This window comes from Anomaloglossus baeobatrachus, chromosome 1 (assembly GCF_048569485.1).
Source record: "Anomaloglossus baeobatrachus isolate aAnoBae1 chromosome 1, aAnoBae1.hap1, whole genome shotgun sequence".
NCBI lineage: Eukaryota > Metazoa > Chordata > Amphibia > Anura > Aromobatidae > Anomaloglossus > Anomaloglossus baeobatrachus.
Genome location: NC_134353.1, coordinates 279530135 through 279551143, shown reverse-complemented (window position 1 = coordinate 279551143; position 21009 = coordinate 279530135). Strand labels below are relative to the sequence as shown.

The 21009-nt window shown below is 43.9% G+C and overlaps 1 protein-coding gene across 2 annotated transcripts in view; it reads right to left on the bottom strand.

Annotated features, from left to right (window-relative positions):
* The window catches only part of GSTCD (glutathione S-transferase C-terminal domain containing), a 269020-nt gene that overhangs the window by 138097 nt on the left and 109914 nt on the right, over positions 1 to 21009 (bottom strand). For both annotated transcript variants that reach the window (XM_075350368.1, XM_075350376.1), the window contains exon 5: positions 8387 to 8480. In XM_075350368.1, the coding sequence (XP_075206483.1) occupies positions 8387 to 8480 (94 nt within the window). The remainder of the gene's footprint in view (positions 1 to 8386; positions 8481 to 21009) is intronic.

The following is a 21009-nucleotide window of genomic DNA, read 5'->3' as shown; positions in this document are numbered from 1 at the left end:
GTCATGTGCCCACCTTGTTCCTATTCTATAGACATGTGCCCACCTTGTTCCTATTCTATAGACATGTGCCCACCTTGTCCCTATTCTATAGTCATGTGCCCACCTTGTCCCTATTCTATAGACATGTGCCCACCTTGTCCCTATTCTATAGTAATGTGCCCACCTTGTCCCTATTCTATAGTAATGTCCCCATCCTGTAGTAATGGGGGTGGGGGCAGTGGCGGCGGGTGAAAGGGGGCGCTATAATTTACCGATCGCTCTCGGCTTCCTTCCACCCACGGACGCTGGAGTGAAGCTGAGGGAGCGGTCTCCAGCCCCAGATCCACAGTGATTGGAGAGACCGGCCTTGTGAACGGTCTCTCCAATCAGAGCTGGGGGCGGGTGAAACTGAGGTCACCCAGCTCCAGCCAATGATCGGTGCTACAGCTGCACTGATCAGGGCTGGATTTCAATGTTACAGCCATTTTCAATGGCTGTAACATTACAGTGGCTGTGATTAGCTGACGAACGCCGCACAGCCAATCACAGCCTCCGTAGGTCCGGGGAGGAGACACCACCCCTCCTGAGGTTCCCTCCTCCCCGAATCTAAGGTATTTGCTATTTGCAATGCAAACAGCGATCGTAGCCACCGGGGCTGCGATTTCGCCATGACGTACTGGGTATGTCATGGATCCTTAAGTACCAGGGAGCCATGATGTACCCAGTACGTGATAGGTCGCTAAGGGGTTAATGTGCCGTCCTTCACATACACAAAAAATAAAAAACCACCATTCTTCTCACCTGTCCCGCGCTCCCTCGGCTCCTCACCTCTGCTTCTTGCTGTCTGCAGCCCGTGCCCCGGTGACTATCGCGGCCGGTGCAGCCACTGGCAGCGATTTCTGTCAGATGAATGTTTTGCCGGCGCTGCACGCGCACAGTCCTTGCCTCTGAGAACGCAGCGCCGGCAAAACACTCATCTGACAAAGTACAGACAGTGGCTGCAGCCCCTGCACCGGCCGTGATAGTGAACAGGGGCACGGGCCTGGGGGCCGCACGAAGCAGCCTGACGGGCCGCATGCGGCCCGCGGGCCGCGTGTTTGAGACCCCTGGTGTAAATGATGTATTTCTTCATTTTCATTTTAATAAACTATATTATATTTAGCCATTGTGTGTGAATCCATTAATCCTGAACCCATAATAAAATGTAATTTCTTTTTTTCTTTTATTTACAGCAATCATCGTCGTACAAGATAAATATTGCAATATTTAATTTGCTACATTTCTACATTTTGTTTTTATTTTTTAGCCCCACTAAGTGTGTTGAACTTGCCTAATTGCTTAAACAATATAATGAACAGTTATATTGCAGTGTACTCTCATTGTACCACTCTATTATGGAAGACTTCACTTGACAGGAGTACTACCATGGCAGACATGAGTACTACCATGGCAAACAGGAGTACTACCGAGGCAAACAGGAGTATTACCATGGCAGACAGGAGTATTACCATGGCAGACAGGAGTATTACCATGGCAGACAGGAGTACTACCATGGCAAACAAAAGTACTACCATGGTAGACAAGAGTACTACCATGGCAGAAAGGATTGCTATCATGGCAGACAGGAGTACTACCATGGCAGACAGGAGTACTACCATGGCAAAAAGGAGTACTACCATGGCAGACAGAAGCACTACCATGGCAAACAGAAATACTACCATGGCAGACAGGAGTATTACCATGGCAGACAGGAGTATTACCATGGCAGACAGGAGTACTATCACAGCAGATAGAAGTACTACCATGGCAAACAGGAATACTACCATGGCAGACAGTAGTACTAGCGTGGCAGACAGGAGTACTACCGTGGCAGACAGGAGTACTACCGTGGCAGACAGGAGTACTACCATGGCAGACAGGAGTACTACCATGGCAGACAGGAGTACTACCATGGCAGACAGGAGTACTACCATGGCAGACAGGAGTACTACTATGGCAGACAGGAGTACTATCATGGCAGACAGGAGTACTATCATGGCAGACAGGAGTACTACCATGGCAGACAGGAGAACTACCATTGCAGACAGGATTACTACCATTGCAGACAGGATTACTACCATTGCAGACAGGATTACTACCATTGCAGACAGGAGTACTACCATGGCAGACAGAAGTAAACCATGGCAGACAAAAGGGCCTTCATTAAGTCCCTGACAGGGCAAACAGTCATTATGCACTCTTCAAGCCACTTAAATGCATTGTCACTGTGAAGATTATGCTGAAATGATGATGAGAATTATGACAGTTATTCATGTCAGTCAGCTATTCCGTGATGTCACCCCCTCCCTTCCTGCTGCTTGGAGACCCAGCAAATAAAACTCAAGGTGTCAAAATCCAATTAGGCCAGGTCTTGATTCAGCACACCCCCTGCGGAGTGAATTGCCCTACACAGGAGGTGGGAAGGTTTATAACCTAACTTCAGTCAGAATCCCACAGCCTTTCGGTGCCGTTAGAAAAGTTTCATTATTGGGGAGTGCGTCGCCCAAACAAATTAGATAGGCACATTTTCAGATTTCTGAGGGCCAGACGCACGTAACAATCATTTCGGCAAAATTGTGCTGTGCGTAGCCCTCCATAATTAATAACTGGCCACAGGAAGCCTGCAGGACTCTCATATTTCCTATGAAAACGGAAATCAATTCACAACAACAAAAATGAGGGTCATATCTTTCGTGTGAGAAGCTCAGGGGCAGAGTTATGAACAAAAATTGGAAATCCATACTTTCCCTGGGTAGGTAGAAGACCAGCCCAGCGAGGTCACCAGGTGGGAGGGGACATGGATTGTAGCCAGTTTGATAAGCACAGTACAGACATTTTTGGATGTTCTTCTTCGGGCGGTCTCGTGTGGTGCACGCGGGGGAAGATCCAGGAACCGTGTAGCCACACAGCGCCCCCCTGTGTCCGCTAGGGAATAAGGTAATTAATACAACTGATATCTGTTTGTGACCACGTCTTGTTTGTAAACGTACTCTGACATTATATACAGTTAGGTCCAGAAATATTTGGACAGTGACACAAGTTTTGTTATTTTAGCTGTTTACAAAAACATGTTCAGAAATACAATTATATATATAATATGGGCTGAAAGTGCACACTCCCAGCTGCAATATGAGAGTTTTCACATCCAAATCGGAGAAAGGGTTTAGGAATCATAGCTCTGTAATGCATAGCATCCTCTTTTTCAAGGGACCAAAAGTAATTGGACAAGGGACTCTAAGGGCTGCAATTAACTCTGAAGGCGTCTCCCTCGTTAACCTGTAATCAATGAAGTAGTTAAAAGGTCTGGGGTTGATTACAGGTGTGTGGTTTTGCATTTGGAACCTGTTGCTGTGACCAGACAACATGCGGTCTAAGGAACTCTCAATTGAGGTGAAGCAGAACATCCTGAGGCTGAAAAAAAAGAAAAAATCCATCAGAGACATAGCAGACATGCTTGGAGTAGCAAAATCAACAGTCGGGTACATTCTGAGAAAAAAGGAATTGACTGGTGAGCTTGGGAACTCAAAAAGGCCTGGGCGTCCACGGATGACAACAGTGGTGGATGATCGCCGCATACTTTCTTTGGTGAAGAAGAACCCGTTCACAACATCAACTGAAGTCCAGAACACTCTCAGTGAAGTAGGTGTATCTGTCTCTAAGTCAACAGTAAAGAGAAGACTCCATGAAAGTAAATACAAATGGTTCACATCTAGATGCAAACCATTCATCAATTCCAAAAATAGACAGGCCAGAGTTAAATTTGCTGAAAAACACCTCATGAAGCCAGCTCAGTTCTGGAAAAGTATTCTATGGACAGATGAGACAAAGATCAACCTGTACCAGAATGATGGGAATAAAAAATTTTGGAGAAGAAAGGGAACGGCACATGATCCAAGGCACACCACATCCTCTGTAAAACATGGTGGAGGCAACGTGATGGCATGGGCATGCATGGCTTTCAATGGCACTGGGTCACTTGTGTTTATTGATGACATAACAGCAGACAAGAGTAGCCGGATGAATTCTGAAGTGTACCGGGATATACTTTCAGCCCAGATTCAGCCAAATGCCGCAAAGTTGATCGGACGGCGCTTCATAGTACAGATGGACAATGACCCCAAGCATACAGCCAAAGCTACCCAGGAGTTCATGAGTGCAAAAAAGTGGAACATTCTGCAATGGCCAAGTCAATCACCAGATCTTAACCCAATTGAGCATGCATTTCACTTGCTCAAATCCAGACTTAAGACGGAAAGACCCACAAACAAGCAAGACCTGAAGGCTGCGGCTGTAAAGGCCTGACAAAGCATTAAGAAGGAGGAAACCCAGCGTTTGGTGATGTCCATGGGTTCCAGACTTAAGGCAGTGATTGCCTCCAAAGGATTCGCAACAAAATATTGAAAATAAAAATATTTTGTTTGGGTTTGGTTTATTTGTCCAATTACTTTTGACCTCCTAAAATGTGGAGTGTTTGTAAAGAAATGTGTACAATTCCTACAATTTCTATCAGATATTTTTGTTCAAACCTTCAAATTAAACGTTACAATCTGCACTTGAATTCTGTTGTAGAGGTTTCATTTCAAATCCAATGTGGTGGCATGCAGAGCCCAACTCGCGAAAATTGTGTCACTGTCCAAATATTTCTGGACCTAACTGTATATATATATATTCTGTAAATTCCATATTGCATATATTGTAGTATCTAGTGTGCCCTGAAGGCGATTAAAGATATATAATTTAATCTTGAGCTGTTCTGTTATCTCGATCCTGAATTCCACGTCTGTGGGCTCGGCGTAATAGTTATCGTAATCGATTGGTGGTGGCGAGTTTATGCCAAGGATCATTGTGGGGCAACCAGTGAGATCTGGGGAGGATTAGATATATTCCGCCCGCAGGAGTCGGGGGAATATATACCTTACTCTCACCGGGAACCCTTCAATCATCGGCACAGTAGAATAGCGGCCTCCATGCTTATTGTCAGGCAATTCCATAATTGGCCTGACTATAAGAGGGGCGCTGGAGAGCGAGTCACGTACACTGTCGGGTGGAAAGGGGGGTTGTAACTTCTACTTCCTCCCCCTTTTCCTGACAGTCACTATTGACCGCAGTATCAAATCAGGTTATCTTGCTGCGACAGGCTCTAGCTCTCATTGGCACTTGCAGTATTTCAGCACCTGAGTCTAGTCCATACATCTCTTACATACATCCGTCGTTACCAAGAGGTTAACTAAATTGTCCTGGTGTAACGATTTTTCTTGGTGTGACTGTGCCAACAATGTTATAGGCAGACTCAAAACAGCCTGCACCACAGGCTTGGACTGGCCCAAAGGGGAACAGGTGAATCCCCTTGTGGGCCCCTATGGAGGATTGAGCTACTTAACTCCAACATGAACTGTTTTTGGCCCAATATATTTGATTCTCTTTGTACAGACAAAAGCAGCATCTCATCATTCATTCATTCATTCATTCACTCATCAAATTACCTTGTGATTATTATACAGAAGAATGAAGTAAAATTGTGAAAGAGTGTAATGTAATATTTGCTGACATGTGTAATGATACACCAATTAGGAATTTAAATTACTGTTTGGATTACACAAAGTATCCTTTAAGGCCCTGTGCGCACACTGCAGTTTTTACCGCGGATTTGCCATGTTTTTTGCCACAGAAAAGGTGCAGTTTTTGTTCCTAACCTTGCTGCAGTCTTTCCCCAGCAAAACCTATGGGAAAAAAATGCTGTGCGCACACTGCGTTTTTTTACCTCTAGGTAGTGCTGCAGAATTTCTGCAGCAAACAGAATGAGCATGTCACTTCTTTTCCGCAGGTACCTGTGGATTTTGCCATAGAAATGGTAAAAAAACGCAGGTACTAACCCGCGGAAACACCGCGGCAAAACCGCAGGTGCGTTATTACTGTGGTTTTTGCCGCGGGTGCGGTATTCTGCAAGAGGGTGCGGATTTTTCTTAACAAAAAGTTATTTCCCAGTGTGTACAGAGCCTTAGAGCAACTTTTATAATGAATTGTTAATATGTATCCCCAAACTGAAGCGCTATATGAAAAATAAGAGGCTGATAGTAGGTTAATAGGATAGCCCTAGATGGATTCCCTACTTAACAGCAGCGTTTGGCACCCTATATATGATAAACAAAATATTATGCCCCTGCTTCTCATCAATGTAATGTAATATGGGAATGTAGCTGAACAGTAGGTCGCCAGAGTCAATATTACTTTTCGGCCACCACAGTTTGACAATACTGCACCATGGTCCTTTCACCATGGTCCTTTCCTCTAACATTTTTTATAGTCTACCCAAGGAGGGCAAAATCAATGAATACCTACGTGAATATCTATAAAGATGTATCTAAAGCGGCTGTACACTTAAAAAGGACATTTGCTGTCAACTGGATCAGGAAGGTTTTGATGATTTTATGAAGTCATGGCCGATGCTGTTGGCACCACTGAAATTGTTCCAGAAAATGAAGTATTTTTCCCACAAAATGATTGCAAACACACATTTTGTCACATAAATGTTTATTTCCTTTGTGTGTATTGGAAGAACACAAAAAAAACAACAAAGAGAAAAAAATGCAAATTGGACATAATTTCACACAAAAACCCCAAAATGGGCCATAGAGAATTGTTGGCACCTTTCCAAAATTGTGGGTAAACAATTTTTTGCAAGCATGTGATGCTATTTCAAACTCACTAGTGGCTAACAACTTGTGTGGGCAATATGAAAATCTCACATGAAGCCAGATATAAAGGGTCAAGAGGTTGACTCATTCTTTGCTTTGTGTGTCTGTGTATGTGCCACACTTAGCATGGAGAACAGAAAGAGAACTGACTTGAAAACCAAAATTGTTGAAAAATATCAACAATCTCAAATGTCACAAGTCCATCTACAGAGATCTTGATGTTCCTTTGTCCACATGCGTAACATAATAAAGTAGTTTACAACTCACAGCACTGTAGCTAATCTCTCTGGATGTGGACGGCACAGAAAAATTAATGAAAGGTTACAACACAGGATAATCCGAATAGTGGATAAATAGCCCCAATTATGTTCCAAAGAAATTCAAACTGTCCTGCTGGCTCAGGGTGCATCAGTATCATTTGAATAAAATTAACTGCTATGGCAGGAGACATATGAGGAACCCACTGCTGACAGACTTAAAAAAGCTAGACTGCAATTAGCCAAAATGTACGTGAGTATGGCAAAATCCTTCAGGAAAAGTGTCTTGTGGACACATGAGATCAAGGTAGACTTTCTGGTAAAGCACATTATTCTACTGTTTACTGAGGACGGAATGAGGTCTATAAAAACAAGAACACAGTACTTACAGACAAATATGGTGGAGGTTTATAGATGTTTTGCGGTTCTTTTGCTGCCTCTGGCACTGGGTGCCTTGACTGTGTGAAAGGCATCATGAAATCTAAAGATTACCGAAGGATTCTAGGTCACAATTTAGTGTCAGAACGTGGAGTGTGTGTGTCCTTGGCCATGGATCTTCCAGTAGGACAATGACCCCAAACATACTTCAAGAAGCACCCAAAAATGGATGAAAAACAAAGTGCTGGAGAGTACTGGAGTGGCCAGCAATGAGTTCTGATCTAAACCCCATTGACACCTGTGGAGAGCTTTTAAAATTTGCTGTTGGGAGAAAGCATCCTTCAAATATAAAAGACCTGGAGCAGTTTGCAAAAGAGTAGTGCAAAATTTCAGGTGGAAGTGTAAGAAGCTTGTTGATGGTTACAGCAAGCGATTGATTGCAGTTATTTATTCCAAAGGGTGTGCAACAAATTATTACATTGAGGGTGCCAACAATTTTGTAGAGCCCTTTTTGGGGATTTTGTGTGAAATTATGTCCACTTTTGTTCTCAGTTCTTTTTGTGTTATTCCAACAAAGGACGTAAAAGTGCAAAAAAAACCCAAAAACATATAATTGCAATAATTTTTTGGGAGAAATACTTCATTTTCTGGTACAATTTCAAGGGTGTATGTATGTGGATATAGTCATACACAAACAAAATCTTATATTTTTGTGTTTCTGACTGCTTGGGACAGGGTTTTTTTTTACCACAAACATTAATTTTTATGCATTTTTTTTTAGAAAACGCCTTTTACCCAATTACATGAAATACATCTTATATTTGTCAAAAGTGTGAAAACTTTCTTGGCAATGTTATGGTTAAACCAATAATAGCAACAAGGTTTACAGTTAAAATGCTGGTTATTGGAGGCGCCAACTAAGTATTGGTTTCTATGTTTGTTAGAAAGATAAAAGTTACACATTTCATATGCAGGTGATGGACATATTATAGTCTAAGCTCCAATACATTTTGTCTAGCGAGGAATATTCCCACTGACCTTCTGCTGGGCTTACTGCGGCAGGAAGACTTCCCCAGTCAATACTTTGGGATGGGCAGGGATGAGGAGAAAAGACCGCCTCAATGCCATGATCCTGAACAATAATGATACATATTATAGTAAATGGAAGTACACATGGTTCAACCTCTACAAATCTAGGATAACAGATACTTAAACCAATCCACAATTCAATACCATATCAAAGTCTCCTAATCACAACAGATTGCGAGTGCGTAGTGATAAAAGTCACGGCGAGTTGAAAAATGTAAATACAAAAAAAAAAAATCAATGGAATAAAACATTTTACAATAAACTCAGAGTTTGGATTGAACTTTAGACAAACTGAGTCACTGTATGTGATTGCAGATCACCGAATCGTGACATTGTGTAATAAGCACACTGTCAAGATTCCCATGTAATCCCCGTATCAATTGGTGGGTATGTGCACACAAGTATGCCATCTGATTCTCTTACTATAACATTAAATGAAGTGGATAATATTGATTACCAATGTGTAAAGTACATACTTTCAGTCACTTGACTGCAGACTTCTGTGGGTCATGAAGGCAAGGTCACTGGACAAAACAATTTCACTTTTCATTTTGGAGGTATTAGGACAATAAAGATATAGGGCTCAATTTCATTAAAGGGAACTTGTTAGGTGGAATACGCACCGAGAACCACGAGCAGTTCTGGGTGCATATTGCTAATCCCTGCCTAACTGTCCCTGTATATAGTAACAAACATAAAGAGATCTTTAGAAAAAGTATTTCTAAACATCCTTTATGATATGCTAATGATCGCATGGATTAGTCACAGGGGCGTTATATCTCTATAACTTGTCACCACATCAGACACCAGGCAGGGCGCATAATCAGAATGCCCCGCACTATGAACCTGGGTGTACACGTCCCGGCTTCAGAGAGGTCTAGTGCGCATGACCAGAAGTGCGATGACTTCTGATCATGCGCCCTGCCTAGCGTCTGATGCAATAACAATGGACATATTTACGCGCATCACCGCTGATGACACTAGGCAATGGGCATTAAATAGCATGTTAGCACGCCCCTGTGCAGATTAGTTGCAGGGATATAACATGCTTGCGACTAGTCCCTGCCCTTATCAGCATATCTAAGGATCGTTACAAATACTTTTTCTAAAGATCTCTATGTATGCTACTGGATGCTGGGACAGTTAGGCAGGATTACAAGTATGCACCCAGAACTGCTCGTGGTTCCCTTTAAAGGGAACCTGTCAGGTCCAATATGCACCCAGAACCATGAGCAGTTCTGGGTGCATATTGCTAATCCCTGCCTAACTGTCTCTGTATATACTAACAGATAAAGAGATCTTTAGAAAAAGTCACGTTCCCTGAAGAAGAAAAGTGGAAATGCGCATAGGGACTGTAGGAGGACACTTTTATCCACAGCTCATCGAAAGCTACAGGAGGCAGACTGAATTTTTTCTGCATGCACTAATATCACCTTAATTCAGGTATGGTAACATTTATCAACTTTACAATTCAGCGTTAACTATATATAGAAAGGAAATGTTTATTCATCAGTAATTTAATAAGTATTAACCCTGTATTTAATTAATTGTAGTCTGAATAGGCAAATTATATAATCATGGATTATGGGTTGTAAATAATTGAAAAACTGGTTAGATTAAACCGAGAATATAGATGCTGTAGGAGAGGGTTCCTTATCGATATAATTATTGCTGATATTACTGTGTTGATTATTGTTATGAGATAATGATTATACAGTTGCTGAATGGGCCTTGATTTTTGCAAATGCACTCTAGTAATTGTGGATAAATTGAGTTCCATAAGTGGATCCTCGGTTTGGAAAATTACATTGTATAATTGGTTTTATATGTTTATAATAAAAATTAATTTTATGGGAATATTTTACACTGATTTTTCCTTAGGGATTGGTGGTATTTAAATGAATGCGCAGTGTCAGAGGATGATCTCACTCACCTCTCCTCTTCCATCGTCGCCTGGACTGGATTTTGGCACAGTGCGCATGACCCCGGAGTTTCAGTCATGCACACTATGAAGCCGTGTGTATACGTACATGCGCACTGAGCTGAAATCCAGCGTTGGACGCAATGGTGGCGGAGAGGAGAGTGAGATCCTCCTGTGACGCTGCGCATTTATTAGCATGTTAGCACGCCCACAAGGGCCCACAGAGGCGTACTAATATGCTAATGGGGCCTACTAGCAAGGGAAGTAACGCCCCGGGGACTAATCCCCTCCTCATTAGCATAAGATAAAAGATCTTTAGAAATACTTTTTCTAATGATCTCTATATCTATGCTAGTGTATACAAGGACAGTTAGGCAGGGATTAGCATTATGCACCCAGAACTGCTTGTGATTCTGGGTGCATATTGCACCTGACAGGTTCCCTTTAAGACTGGCGCTAAGGCTGCTTTCACACATCCGGTTTTTCCTGTGCGGCACAATCTGGGGCTTTGCAGAAAAAACGCAACCATTTTTTTTTGCCGTTGGTTGCATTTTTTTTGCATAGACTTACATTAGTGCCGTATTGTGTCGCATGGGCTTGCGTTCCATCTGGTTTTTTCCGCATGCGGCAGATTTAGCCGATGCGGCGGCCGGATGGAACGTTGCCTGGCACTTTTTTTGTCCGGCAAAAAAAAAAACGCATTGCGCCGCATCCGGCCGATGCGGCGCTATTTGCAATGTATGCCTATGGACGCCGCCGCATGCATTTTTTTCCACTGCGCATGCTCGGTAGCCTGCCGCAAGCTGCAAAAACCGGACGGGCCGCATATAAAAAACTTATGCAAAGGATGCGGTATTGTCGCCGCATCCGTTGCATAGGTTTTAGAGCTAGATTGGCAGACTCTGCTAAAACCGGAGGTGTGAAAGCAGCCTAAACATGTCAGCTTTAATGAAAGATTGTTTTGGAGTAGGATGCTCTGAATTCAGGAGCCTTCAAGCGCCTATGAAAGAAATGCTGCTTCACTCCAGGACTGGAGTAAAATTTGCTAAATTTGACCGGCGGATGTGGTCATGCCTTGTACTGCGCTGGCTATGCTCATCTCAGCTGAGCTGCCTCAAATTAACAAAGTCAAAGGTCAGAAAATTTTGCACACCAGGTGTTGCACAAACGTTTTGCGACTGTTCATGATGATTTACACTTTAATGAATCGGGACCTTAGTCTCTCATGAGCACTCCTTTTTTAAAAAAGTCCAAAAAAATGTACTGATGGACATATATGACATATACAGTTAGGTCCAGAAATATTTGGACAGTGACACAATTTTCGCGAGTTGGGCTCTGCATGCCACCACATTGGATTTGAAATGAAATCTCGACAACAGAATTCAAGTGTAGATTGTAACGTTTAATTTGAAGGTTTGAACAAAAATATCTGATAGAAATTGTAGGAATTGTACACATTTCTTTCCAAACACTCCACATTTTAGGAGGTCAAAAGTAATTGGACAAATAAACCAAACCCAAACAAAATATTTTTATTTTCAATATTTTGTTGCGAATCCTTTGGAGGCAATCACTGCCTTAAGTCTGGAACCCATGGACATCACCAAACGCTGGGTTTCCTCCTTCTTAATGCTTTGCCAGGCCTTTACAGCCGCAGCCTTCAGGTCTTGCTTGTTTGTGGGTCTTTCCGTCTTAAGTCTGGATTTGAGCAAGTGAAATGCATGCTCAATTGGGTTAAGATCTGGTGATTGACTTGGCCATTGCAGAATGTTCCACTTTTTTGCACTCATGAACTCCTGGGTAGCTTTGGCTGTATGCTTGGGGTCATTGTCCATCTGTACTATGAAGCGCCGTCCGATCAACTTTGCGGCATTTGGCTGAATCTGAGCTGAAAGTATATCCCGGTACACTTCAGAATTCATCCGGCTACTCTTGTCTGCTGTTATGTCATCAATAAACACAAGTGACCCAGTGCCATTGAAAGCCATGCATGCCCATGCCATCACGTTGCCTCCACCATGTTTTACAGAGGATGTGGTGTGCCTTGGATCATGTGCCGTTCCCTTTCTTCTCCAAACTTTTTTCTTCCCATCATTCTGGTACAGGTTGATCTTGGTCTCATCTGTCTATAGAATACTTTTCCAGAACTGAGCTGGCTTCATGAGGTGTTTTTCAGCAAATTTAACTCTGGCCTGTCTATTTTTGGAATTGATGAATGGTTTGCATCTAGATGTGAACCCTTTGTATTTACTTTCATTGAGTCTTCTCTTTACTGTTGACTTAGAGACAGATACACCTACTTCACTGAGAGTGTTCTGGACTTCAGTTGATGTTGTGAACGGGTTCTTCTTCACCAAAGAAAGTATGCGGCGATCATCCACCACTGTTGTCATCCGTGGACGCCCAGGCCTTTTTGAGTTCCCAAGCTCACCAGTCAATTCCTTTTTTCTCAGAATGTACCCGACTGTTGATTTTGCTACTCCAAGCATGTCTGCTATCTCTCTGATGGATTTTTTCATTTTTTTCAGCCTCAGGATGTTCTGCTTCACCTCAATTGAGAGTTCCTTAGACCGCATGTTGTCTGGTCACAGCAACAGCTTCCAAATGAAAAACCACACACCTGTAATCAACCCCAGACCTTTTAACTACTTCATTGATTACAGGTTAACGAGGGAGACGCCTTCAGAGTTAATTGCAGCCCTTAGAGTCCCTTGTCCAATTACTTTTGGTCCCTTGAAAAAGAGGAGGCTATGCATTACAGAGCTATGATTCCTAAACCCTTTCTCCGATTTGGATGTGAAAACTCTCATATTGCAGCTGGGAGTGTGCACTTTCAGCCCATATTATATATATAATTGTATTTCTGAACATGTTTTTGTAAACAGCTAAAATAACAAAACTTGTGTCACTGTCCAAATATTTCTGGCCCTGACTGTATGAAGTGTCATTCTTTCACTAGCACAATTACAGAGGTAGATTTCAGAATCCGGTCTGTGTGCAGCCACCACTATATGGAGAGCAATGCATATAAAATAATTATTAAAGTCAAGGGGAGGGAGCTATGTAAATTGGAGTATTTAATTCTGTATCTGTGTGAAGCACAGCAGGGTTTTGGGAACTGCGTATCAAACGTTTGTACTTTGTATTACCAAAAACAAATGCTGCTCAAATGCCGTCCTCACAGTGTAACTAAAGTAAAAGTGAATGTTTTCCCAATCCTTACCCCCGGCTTATGGCAGCTCCACTGACCACTATATCATCAGATCACCACAATACAGCCAAATTTCTGTAAGATTAACATTTACCTTTTCTGCTATAATATTTATTTTACTGTCTTTCAAGTTTCAGCCAAAAAGTACATGAGTGCAGTGTGGAATGCAGGCGGCACATGGCTGCTGGGAGCTGCGGAGGATCTGCTATCTAACAAAACAACCAACACAACTTCTGAATGTTCACGAGAAACACTGCCGAGTCCTAAACCATGCTTAAGGGTAAGTTCAAACAGTGCGTTTTTCGGGTGTGTTTTTTGCTCAGAAAACTGCATGACTTTGTTTCCCCAGCAAAGTCGATGAGTTTTCATTTTTGCTGTCTGCACACAGCGTTTTTTTTTTTAGCTGTGTTTTTGTGGTGCCCACAAAAGCGCAGCATGTCAATTATTTCTGCGTTTTTTCACTGCGTTTTCCACCCATTGAGTTCAATGAGATGTTCAAAAACGCAATGAAAACTGCAAATTGCAAATATAGCTGCGTTTTAGTGCTTTTTATGACTAAAAACGCAGCTATAAACGCAAGGGGTGGGTAGTAAAGTGACATGTACAGGAAGAGGATTCCTTCTGTTAGTAAACACAGAAGCGTGAATCCTCCCGGTACCGTCACCGCTGCTTCCATTTCCCGCTCAGTGCCATGTCTGCTCCCGTGCGGGAGGTGGAAGCGGCTCCTAAATCAAAAGTGAACGGTAGAAAAATCTCATACTCACCTGTCATCAGTCTCCCGGTGCCATGTCCGCTCCCAGCTCCTCTTCCCGGTACCGCCACCCCCGCTCTGGCTGTGTGCCGGCTCCCAGGCACGTACGATAGCTGCAGGACCTGGCGGTGAGGACCTGGCGGTGTTCACCTGATGTGGTCATCTGACGCATCAGCTGATCGTAAGTCTCACGGTGACGCTGGATTTTACCGCCCGGCCGGCTATCAGCTGATGCTGTCAGGAGGCTTCATCACTGATTACCGGCAGCTCTTGCAGCGGTCAGACGGGAGTCAGCATGGACGTGTGTAGTTTTGTTTTGTTTTTTTGCACTGATGCATCAGCCAAGGCTGTACAGCGAGCAAGCGCCGAGTGACTGATTCCCCGGCGCTTGCAGTCAGTTCATGACAGCTGCAGACAGGCCGGGGTGATCTCCGGAGTTCAGGTCAGAGCACCGGAGATTAGCCCGGCCTGTCTGCAGCTGTCATGAACTGAACCGCAAGTGCCGGGGAATCAATCGGCGCTTGTGTACAGTCTCGGCTGCACTCCGGAGCTCAGGTGACAGCTCCGGAGTGCAATGCAGGTACCTGAATCCAGGCTTGGCATTACTGGAGATTCCTCCGGTAGCCAGTCCGACGCTGCACAGAAGTGTGTAGTTTTTTTTGTTTTTTATTTTCACTGATGCATCAGCTGATTGTATAAAAGCCGTTTATACAATCAGCTAATGTGTCATGTGATTCAGGCCCTTGAACCTGACATCATCTGATCGCTTTGCCTTCCAGCAAACCGATCAGATGATATTGGATCCGGATTGGACGGCGCGGGACGCTGACCCAGGATTACTGCGGAGGGGGGGTTCTTTATTTCAATGAAGATGGAGTCACTAATTGTGTTGTGTTTTATTTCTAATAAAAATATTTTTCTGTGTGTTGATGTTTTTTTTTTGTATCTGTACTAGAAATTTATGGTGGCCATGTCTGATATTGGCGTGACACCATGAATTTCGGTCTTAGGGCCAGCTGATAATACACAGCTAGCCCTAACCCCATTATTACCCAACGAGCCACCCGTCACCAGGGCAGCTGGAAGAGTTGGATACAGCGCCAGAAAATGGCGCTTCTATGAAAGCGCCATTTTCTGGGTTGGCTGCGGACTGCAATTCGCAGCAGTGGTGCCCAGAAAGCTTGGGCACCCTGCATTGCGGATTCCTATCCCCAGCTGCCTATTGTACCTGGCTAGACTCAAAAATTGGCGAAGCCCACGTCATTTTTTTTTTAATTATTTCATGAAATTCATGAAATAATTTAAAAAAAAAAAAAAAAGGGCTTCCCTATATTTTTGGTTCCCAGCCGGGTACACATAGGCAACTGGGAGTTGGGGGCAGCCCGTACCTGCCTGCTGTACCCGGCTAGCGTACAAAAATATGGCGAAGCCCACGTAATTTTTTGGGGGGGCAAAGAAATCCTGCATACAGTCCCGGATGGAGGATGCTGAGCCTTGTAGTTCGGCAGCTGCTGTCTGCTCTCCTGCTTCCTCTAGTGGATGGAGTATGCTGAGCCTTGTAGTTCTGCACCCCCTGCCTCTCCCTCCAGCATACAGTCCTGGCTGGAGCATGCTGAGACTTGTAGTTCTGCAGCTATCTGCTCTCCTGCATACACTAGTGGAGAATGAAGAACATGTTGAAGAAGGAAATGACATCAGACCTTTTTTTTTTTTTATTTAACAATCTTTAATGGCATTGTTCACTGATAAAAAAACGCATAAAAACGCAGTGAGCAAAAACGCAGCAAAACGCAACAAAAAACGAACCAAAACGCGGTAAAAACGCATGCGTTTTTTGCCGCTTATTTTGCCGTGGGTGCGTTTTTGTTCATTTTTTGCCGCAAAAAACGCACAAAAACGCAGCGTCAAAAAAACGCAGTGTGAGAACTTAGCCTAAAGGGAAACTCTACCATTGAACACAACTTACAATAATTGCATATTTAACATTCAATTTTTATTCCTTTCTTAAACTATATTAAGGAAATGAATATGAAGAGCCTTTGTAACTGTCAACATAGCATGTCTACTTTACTAATATACTTTTATTACCCCCGTATCCTGTTTGTCTACATCAGTTACAGGTCACGTCGCACTTTTTGGATCTCTCAGCATGTTTGCTGACTAGTGATGAAAGAGCATTACCATGCTAGGGTGCTCGATATTCATAACAAGCAGTTGGATGATCGGATGGATGCAGCTCGAGTACCTGAGTATAATAGAAGTCAATAGTGAGCACAAGATATCCCGGAAAATGCTTGAGTTCCCCATTAACTTCAATTATAGTTGGGTACTCGAGTCACAGCCATCCGAGCAACCAACTGCTCTTAATGAGTACCGAGCACCAAAGCATGGTAGTGTTTACTCATCACTATTGCTGATGTATCGTTCAGAAGCCCCAAGAGCCTCCATTCAGCATACACATATAACGTCAGCAATTATGTCTACCCTCTGGACTGTGCTGTCCTTCTCCCTAATTGAGCATGTGCAGAACAATGTCCTCAACCCATTCTCAGTTGGAGAAGAGAGCCCATTAGACTTCATTAATTTGGACTTTGCATTCAGATGTCCCTCGAGTTTCTTGCAGTATCTAAACACAACTTCTGCAATAACCGGTGTTTTAAGCCTCACCAGGTAGTTAACGCTGGTGGATTTGTACCCTTCCATTTTAGAGGGATCAATAGTTTAGAGCTTTGAATGAGCATTTTTAATCTAAATTAAATCTCAAGACCGCATATATTCTAAATTTCACTGCGGACTAATTTCTCTAATTTCATGGAAGATAACATGAAACGCAATTCTTCCTGTCAAATTGTTGGACAGCACGATGGAACGATACAGACCCTATTGTCCATTAAGTGAATACATTCACAGGAAAAAATGGATTAAAAATCCAAAAAAGAAAAATTTACAAATGTGAGGCTCTTAGTTAGCTTAGTTAGCATTTTCATCAAAGTGTATGCCCACTACCACGTCTTGGTAACCTTCCTCAGAGGACCCCTACTCTACAAAGCGAAACACTTCATGGTTGCCAGCACCACCAGATTCTAGCAAATGCAAGGGAATGATCTAGATCAGTGATGGCAAACCTATGGCACGCGTGCCACCAGGGGCACGCAGAGCCCATTCTGCTGGCACGCGCGCTGTGTCCTCATCCTGGCGCTTTAAACTGCTGGCACCGGCAGTTCAAAGCTGTGTTGGAGCGGAGGAGACATTTCTCCTCGCTCTGACACGCCTCCTCTCCCAGGCCGCAGGTTTGTTGCCTAGGAGACAGAGGAGAGTCAGTGAGCGGCGCTGGCGTAATGACGTCTTCTGGCCCACATGGGAACTGAGTACCCAGCGGCGTGCAGCAGTGGAGCGGGTGCTGGAATGTGAGTTGTGTGTTGTTGTTTTTTTTTTTATTTATAATTTGAGTGTGGATGTGCCAAGGTGGGGATGAGGGGCCAGTGCCAGCTTGGGGGGAGAAAACATACATGCCAGCATAGAGGGAGAAAACATACATGCCAGCAGGGGGGGCGAAAGACATACATTCCAACATGGGGGGGAACATACATGCCAGCATGAGGGGGGAAACATACATGCCAGCATGGGTGGGAAACATGCATGCCAGCATGGGGGGGAAACATGAATGCCAGCATGAGGGGGGAAACATACATGCCAGCATGGGGGGGAAACATGCATGCCAGCATGGGGGGGAAACATGAATGCCAGCATGGGGGGGAAACATGAATGCCAGCATGGGTGGGAAACATGCATGCCAGCATGGGGGGGAAACATGCATGCCAGCATGGGGAGAACATGCATGCCAGCATGGGGAGAACATGCATGCCAGCATGGGGAGCACATGCATGCCAGCATGAGAAAAACATGCATGCCAGGATGGGGAAAACATGCAAGCCAGGATGGGGAAAACATACATGCCAGAATGGAGGAAGCATAGATGCCAGCATGGGTAAACAAACATGCCAGGATAGGGAAACATGCATGGCAGGATGGGGAAAACATACATGCCAGGATGGGGAAAACATACATGCCGAGATGGAGGAAACATGCATGGCAGGATGGGGAAAACATACATGCCAAGATGGGGGAAACATCCTGGCATGTATGTTTTCCCCATCCTGGCATGGATGGGGAAAACATACATGCCAGGATGGAGGAAACATGCTACGATAGGGTACATTTACCAGGAAGGGGAACATTTAACAGGATGGGGAATATGTTAAGATGGGGAATATTTACCAGGATGGGGAACATTTACCAGGAAGGGGAACATGCCAGGAAGGTGGACATTTACCAGGATGGGGGTACATGCTAGGAAGGGGGACATTTACCTGGATGGGGGTACATTAACCAGGATTGGGAACATTTACGAGGATGGAGGACATTTACCAGGAATGGGGTACATGCCAGAATGGGTGAATATTTTCAAGGATGGGCAATATGTCAGGATGGGGTACATTTACCAGCATGGGGGAACATGCCAGAATGGGGTACATTTACCAGGATGGAGGACATTTACCAGGATGAGGTATATTTACCAGGATAGGGCCATGATGGGGACAAATATACCAGAATGTAGGAAATATATATGAGGATGGGGGACATGTTTACCAAGAAGTGGCCAGGAAGTGGGACATAACTACACAATGAAAGGGGAGGGGAGCAACTCGTACGTCTTTATGGGATTTCAGGATGTTCAGACTTTGAAATGTAGATGTGGATTACAGGGTGACATCTAATTGCATTCCATGCTAAAATCTCTGTCTAATATGCTGCAACTTTTTCCAGAAAGATCAATCCAACTGCTGTGCCTGGAAAGGGCTGGAAAGGGCTCAGCTTCAATGTGTGGTAAGCATGCATGAGCGTGATGCCTCCTGCTAAGAGAAGACTGCAAAGGTAAGGTTAAAATAAATTATTTACATAATAGGATTGGTTGGCACTTCGGAAAAAAATTGTGTTTAGGGCTACAGTTTGGGCACTCGGCCTGTAAAAGGTTCGCCATGACTGATCTAGATGATGTACTGCGCCCCTGCTGCCAGGAAAAGCCCCCTTAGCTCTGGGACACACGATTCCACAGAGGAAGCAGCAAAGCAACATTGGATGCCAAACAGCCTCCAAACCAATTTACAGATTACAAAAACTCATCTTTCCATGTGGTCTCAGAGTAACTCGGGAGCAAAAGAGTGGTAGTCATTTTGTTATCTCCTGCTAAATGAAAAACATTTGAGTTAAGTGGGTGGAGCGCTGGTACGAAGGTTGTGTGTCCATTTCTTTTTTTCTATAGCTGGTTGTATTTACACAATGTCTTTTTTTAATAACTGGTTGTCTTTACATATTCCGTCTATCCTTGTCACCATCTCTTTTCCAATTTGGTCCATGAATTTTTCATTTGTTCTGGTCGGACAAATAATCCTAGCGCAATGCAATATGGTTACATAGTTTAAAAAAGGTCCTTCAAATGTAAGGGGTACTTTGCACGTTGCGACATCGCTACTGCAATCTCGTCAGGGTTAAATCGAAAGTGACGCACATCCGGCGCCGGTAATGACGTCGCAACGTGTAAAGCCTAGGAGAGAAGATGAACGAGCGTGAAACAGTCAAAAATCGGTGATCTGTGTCACGTCGTTCATTTCCATAATTTCGCTGCAGCGACAGGTACGATGTTGTTCCTCGTTCCTGCGGCAGCACACATCGCTGTGTATGAAGCCGCAGGAGCGAGGAACATCTCCTTACCTGCGTCCCGCCTGCAATGAGGAAGGAAGGTGGTGGGCGGGATGTTTACGCCCTGCTCATCTCCGCTTCTATTGGCCGCCTGCCGTGTGACGTCGCTGTGATGCCGCACGACCCACCCCCTTAGGAAGGAGGCGTTTCGCCGGCCAGAGCAACGTCGCAGGGCAGGTAAGTGCGTGTGAAGTTGCCGTAGCGATAATGTTCGCTACGGCAGCTATCACAAGATATCGCATCTGCGACGGGGGCAGGGACTATCGCGCTCGGCATCGCTACAATCGGCTAGCGATGTCACAGCGTGCAAAGTACCCCTAACTTTTATTGTTAAATTATACGTTAGTTTTAGCTGGATTACTGTATTTATAACCCAAAATGTCATTTGTTGTGAGAAAAGCAGACAGCCCTTTTACAAATAAGGATATTGTATCAGCCTTTACTACCTTTTGCAGCAGGGCATGCCACAGTCTGACTGCTTTAACTGTAAAGAACCCTTTCCTGTTTAGTTGCTAAAATCACCTTTCCGCCACGTGTAATGAATGTTCCCTGGTTCTTTATAAGTTTGTTGGAAATAATAAATCATGTGCCAGTCCTTTGTATGGGGAGAAATATAACCTGCACGGCTTCACTGAGCTGACATGGCTGATAATGATTTTTTTTTTTGTAAGATTTTATGCCTAAATAACAAAAAAAATCCCAAAATCATTCTCTTCAATGCGAGGAACACTTTAATCCACTGCATTTATGAAAGCGCAATGTGTGGTCACCGAACTACGGCATACATACACCCCAGAATACTAATTTCTCAGAATCTATACACCACGGAGACACTCTACACACCATCAAAACTATAGTCCCCCAAATGGCCCATTACAAATCTACCAGTGAAATCCGCATAATCTTACTGACTCAGTCGGCTGGTT